Here is a 5,466-nt window from a genome sequence, read left to right on the forward strand (position 1 = left end):
TTCTCGGTGATAGCTTGGTCAGCTTCAATCCATGCAAAGTAATGGTAGGGAACACCCATGTTTTTTCTGGAATCTCGTTCCTTGAACTCCGAAATTCTGCTATATTTAATATTTTTGTAGCTAAAAATTTACTTTCAAAGATTATTAGGACAAACAGAGTCAATATCAAGTGGCTACCTGTCATTTTACTTTCTTGAAAGTTGGAATAAATCACTGTATATTTCTTCCTTGTTGACTCTGAACAAAATGACTAGGTACATTAGTACATTGCTCTTGATCCGGGTAAATGTATTCCAATATTGTCATTAGTAGTGATGGAAGAAATAATTTTCCACAAGGACACAATTGGACAATGAATTTATTACCAAATGTCAGAAGACAAAGTACTTACATTTTATTCATGCACGGATGGTGCATCAAATATGAATTTTGAAATCTACAAGTAATGTATATTATGACAATTAAATTATTCTCTCACACATACACACCCAATGCTTCTCTAGGGGTCCAAAGATTATTGAAGAATAGAAAATAAAGTATGGAAGGGAAAGATGTAAGAAGGAAATAAAAAATGAACTACAATATGATAGTACCAATTGCATGCACAGAAGGGAAATTTATCACAAAATGGAAAACTTACAGAACATTGAGACCATAACCCGATAATTTGAGCAAAATATTAATTGCTTCCTCCTTTCCCCATTACACTGATAAAACACAAACCCCATTATTTTATTCTTAAATGTGCAGCTTCTAAGTCCTAATATACATAAATCTTCAGTCAGCTAGCTCTTACACAATGTAAGTCCATTGTACCAGAGGCATTTTCAAACCTCTTACCTCTTAACAATTCAACTACGTACGTTTTCCCGCCCTTCAAAGTTTCTTCCCAATCCAGATAATTAGAACAACTTAACAAACTCTATGTGCTTTTTTTTTTTTTACTTACTGGTTGTGATTGCTTTTGTTGAGTTTCAAACCATAATTTTCCCACAAGTTTTCCCCATCAGCCATCAAGAAGGGAAAGCAACTCTCATGCACAGAATTCCCAGCATTGGAATTAGAAGGGGAAGAACCATCATTATTTCCTTGTAGTCTCACAGTCTCTGGCTCTTGTTCATTCATTTCACAATAAGCCCCACCTTGATTGTATAGGGAAGACTCATTATTCTGAAAGTAGCCACAGCTTCTTGAATTCTCTTTGCGCTTCTTGTAACCTTCCTTGCTTCTTCTCTGACAATTATTAATGCGTTCCCATTTGTCTTTGTACATTAAAGCACTCCTATCATATCCCAAACAAGCCATCTTTCCTGCTATTTCTTCCCACAAAGCCTCTTCTGAACAAACACTTTGCCTGAACCTTAATTCCATTCCATTCCTGAATTGCATTAGCCTCATAATCTCAGACTCAGGCCAGCTTTCACCTTTCCCATTATTATTTAGTATTTCACTTCCATCCTCATTCTGGTTTTCACTTTGGTTTTGAATTTCAGCAGCCATTAGAGCCTCAGAAGATGAAGCTTTTACTTCACTTCCTGTTAGCTTCTGCAATGCCTCCATCAAAGCTGCATCTCTAGCTTCAATCCAAGATCTCTCTTTAGCCCAAAACTTGTGCTCCCTTTCTATCCTCGCTGCCTCTTCTTTCCTCCATTCTTCTTCTTTTAACATCCTCTCTTGTTCTTTCTGTTCAAGGGTATTCATCAGCTTCTCCAACCATGCCTCTTGTTTCTCTATCAAATTTCTCATTTGGGAATCAATGAAGTCCTTTATCTTTCCCTTCCAGCTTCTTCCTCTTCTTTTCCTCCTCTTCTCCCCCGAGTCATTCTCCACCATCGCCGCCGCGGTGCTGAGATCATTATCATCGGAGGAAGAAGTACCATACTCAGAGGAATTAGATAGGCTAAGACTATCACAATGCTTTTGAGATTGAAAGCCATCTTGATTTGCTTGAGTGATATTCTGGCCTATGGTATGAAATCGAAGACCGTGTCCCGCAAAATGGCTTTCTGGGACTGAGTTTGTATTGCTGGTTTCTCCATAGAGAGCTTCGAGTTGTCGAAAGAACCTGTAGTGCTTACCATCTTGTCTTCCAGCCTTGCCTTCCTTTGTTTTCTTGTAATATTTGTACAAGTTTTCAAACTTCTCTCGGCATTTCTTCCCGCTTCTTTGGTATCCATGTTCTTCAGACATGATCCTAAAAGGAAAAAAGAATAATACAATCAAATGGATATGAAAAATGAATTGAATTTTTTTATATAAGAAACGAAATAATGATGGGTGGGGGAACCCTAGATTGCATTGTAAAAGAATAGAGAGCAACGCATAGATTTTCATGTGGTGATAATCTTAATTATCTAAAGGTACCACCCATTCTGCTATGCTTTTCTTGCTAAGTAATTACAGTGAACCAAACTAAGCACATGACCATTCAAATTGCTAAAACGAAGATGGGTTTTTGATAGGGTAGCTTGTAGCTACTAGATATGTCTTCTCATCAGAGGAAACTAATAGTGGGCACACCTTTCCAAGCAAAAAAAAAAAACCAGTAAAACTTGCACTTAATAGAAGGTACACATTTTCAAAACGGAAAACAAGTCAGTGAAAGAACTATACAGTTTATGATGAGCCATTAATTATTATTTTTTTCTTAATACGAAACCTGTAAATCGAAGTAAACAAGAAAATAACACCTGGGTTTCCAAGTAAAGCTCATGGACTCATAGTGTAGCCATTTTCTAACTCAAAATCATAAAATCGCTTCCAAGTTTTGAGATATAACAGCCAAAAAAAAAAACAACTCTATGTTTCTCTACACTCCCTAGCTATAATAACATGGACAAACCACTCAATCCTTCATCATCACCATCAACAATAGAGAACTAAAATTACACCAAGACCCCAGAAACCAAAAGAAGAAAGGAGAAAGTTTTGGTGACAAAAGGGGAAAGATAATGAAAAGGAAGACTAGGGTACATGATACATACATATATAGAAAGAAATGAAATACCTAGAAACTTCATCCCATAAGGGACCCTTTTGATTAGCCTCTTTGAACTTAGGATCAAGTCGAGATCTGATCTCAAGAAGAGTTAGAGTCTCTTGTCTAGGCCATCTTCCGGTGCCGGCGTCGCCTCCTAAGCAACCAGTATCAGCGTCTAACCCACTGAGCGATGGAGTTGAAGTAGCAGTATTAGTGGCGGCGACAGTTGTAATGGCAGCTTGAGTAGAAGTAGAATCAGCACGAAAGTCGTGGAGGCCACGAGGCAAAAGCTCCGGAGGTACTTGTTGATGTTGATGATGATGACGATTCAACATCAGCATATCGTAGTGTTGTTGAGAAGTGGGTGTGAGGCTTCGGTGTTGGTGAGCTGAGAAAAGGTCTTGGGGTTCAGGGATAGCTGGGAAATGAGACCTAGGACCATTCATGAGTTGCCTTAGATCGGCTATGTTATACTGATCTTCCATTTCCATGTGGGGGGTTTGAAATATGAGTCAAGAAAAAAAAACACCGAAGTAAAGAAAGGGTGAGAGAAAGAAAGATAAAGGTATTTGGAGAAAGAGAGTAAGAGAGAGAGAGAGAGAGAGAAACGAAAGAGGAGCGGCAGACTCGGATCGTGTCGTCCACGAAAAAGCTCGAATTTTATGTACAGGACAATGGTCCCATGTCTGTGTCAAAGTTTGTATGCAATCTCTCTCTCTATATGGGTCTCCTCGTTCTCTGTCTTTGTTTGGTACAGAGGATTGGAGGTTCACACTCAAACCCAAAATATAAATAGCAAAACTTTTTTTTATAAGAAAAAAAAAAACCCATAATTTTATAAATTAAACCCTATATTTCCAAATGTTTCACTGTAAATTTAGTGGAGTTTTATTTGGAATACTAATGAAAATATAGGGTTTAAAGTGGGATATTTTAAAAAGGATATTTGTTTGGAATTTTATTATAAAAAAATAAAAGAGAAGGGTGTGAGGACAAAGAGGATAACGAGGGACACGAACAAACACGTAATAGTAAGAGCAATAAGGGACTAGTGAACGAGGGACACGTGGTTAAAGGAAATGCGACCAATGGAGGACAGTGCATTTGTGCCTTGCTGACGTGTGAACAGTGCCTAGGATCCTGGCCTTTTGACTCTCTCTCTCTCCTTCCTTCCTGCATGCACGGAATGAACCAATAAATGGTTGTCACGTCGGATGCTCAAACGCTGTCGTTTGCTTTTGAGTAGGGTAGGTAGAATTTTTGAATAGGGTTGTTGCCCAATCAATAGATCGTTCTTTTTAATTGGTCTATAATTATGCCTTAATTTATGGTATTTTTTGGGTCTGTTTTTCCTCAGTCCTCATGATATATAGGAAATCCTTTCTTCAAAAAGGGCTCTTATGAATTACATAATTAGGTTGTGAGGTTTAAATTTCTAAGAGGTAATGGTCAGTTTGAATGGAAGGTCTGAGTAAGTTTACTTTATTATCTTTTCCCCCTCTTCCATCTAAACTCACCATAAATGCTTGAGATACAAAGATAGTCTAATGTTAGAAAAGTTAACATTAATTCATCAACTTGGCTCTCCCGCTTGGTCTTGGCTTGTTGTCAAGATGACATGTCAATACTTAGATTGAGACAACACATCGTAAACGTGACTATCATTCATAAAATATCGCTCATTCAATAAAAATCCAAATAATATTGAAATTTAACCCTCAATATGATAACAAAAATTCTACTTCCTTTGTTACATAAGTGCAATATAGCATTAAAAGAAACTTGAATAATTTGTTTCCTAATTCAATATAATATTATTGAATCATATTAGTTTTGATGGAGAATAAAAATGAACCATCATCCAAGAAGATCTTCTAAAAAAGTCACAAGAAGCTTGTCTAAAAAACAGTACTGTTTGCATAAAGTCGTCGTCCACAATATATAATGTTCAACACTTAGTATTTTTTAGCTATATCCATCATTTTTGGGATTTATATTGCAAATCCAATAAGCCCACACGTCTCCCACGAGAGTAGTTGCACCGAACAAGGAGACCCACTCAAGATCTCTTATATAAAGGTCAGACTTCACCAAATCAGAAGTATATGAAAAAATTACTAACTTTTACACTTAGAGAGTTTATGGAGACCTTGAGGGAGACTTTGACTTAATCATTGGAGAGTCTTGGACTAGCACCACACTGGTGTACTCTAATAGTGTTTTTCTCTTATTTTTAGGTCTTCAATCATACACTAAGTCCAAAGTAAACATCCCACTGATTTCATACTTCATCAAGTTTCTTTCCTTCATAGTTCATCAAGTTTGTTCATCAAGTTTCTTGCACAAGAGATCCTTGATTAAGATTGACTACACAATAAGTTTGATGCTTTGATCATCATTTGATGTTGATACTTGTTATGATATCTTTTGATGCTAACATTGGTAATCATTAGAGACCAATTAAATTTAATGAAAGTTCCATATAA

At 36.8% G+C, this 5,466-nt stretch overlaps 1 protein-coding gene across 1 annotated transcript; it reads right to left on the reverse strand.

The window, feature by feature from the left end:
- Positions 1 to 601: 601 nt before the first annotated feature.
- On the reverse strand, positions 602 to 3,712 carry LOC126692060 (trihelix transcription factor PTL). Its single transcript, XM_050387480.1, has 2 exons — positions 3,008 to 3,712; positions 602 to 2,194 (listed from the first exon to the last, which is right to left on the reverse strand). The coding sequence occupies exons 1-2, from the start codon at positions 3,469 to 3,471 to the stop codon at positions 946 to 948; spliced, it is 1,713 nt and encodes a 570-aa protein (XP_050243437.1). The 5' UTR covers positions 3,472 to 3,712; the 3' UTR covers positions 602 to 945.
- Between the last annotated feature and the right edge of the window lie 1,754 nt (positions 3,713 to 5,466).

The sequence above is a fragment of the Quercus robur genome, chromosome 7, assembly GCF_932294415.1.
Source record: "Quercus robur chromosome 7, dhQueRobu3.1, whole genome shotgun sequence".
NCBI lineage: Eukaryota > Viridiplantae > Streptophyta > Magnoliopsida > Fagales > Fagaceae > Quercus > Quercus robur.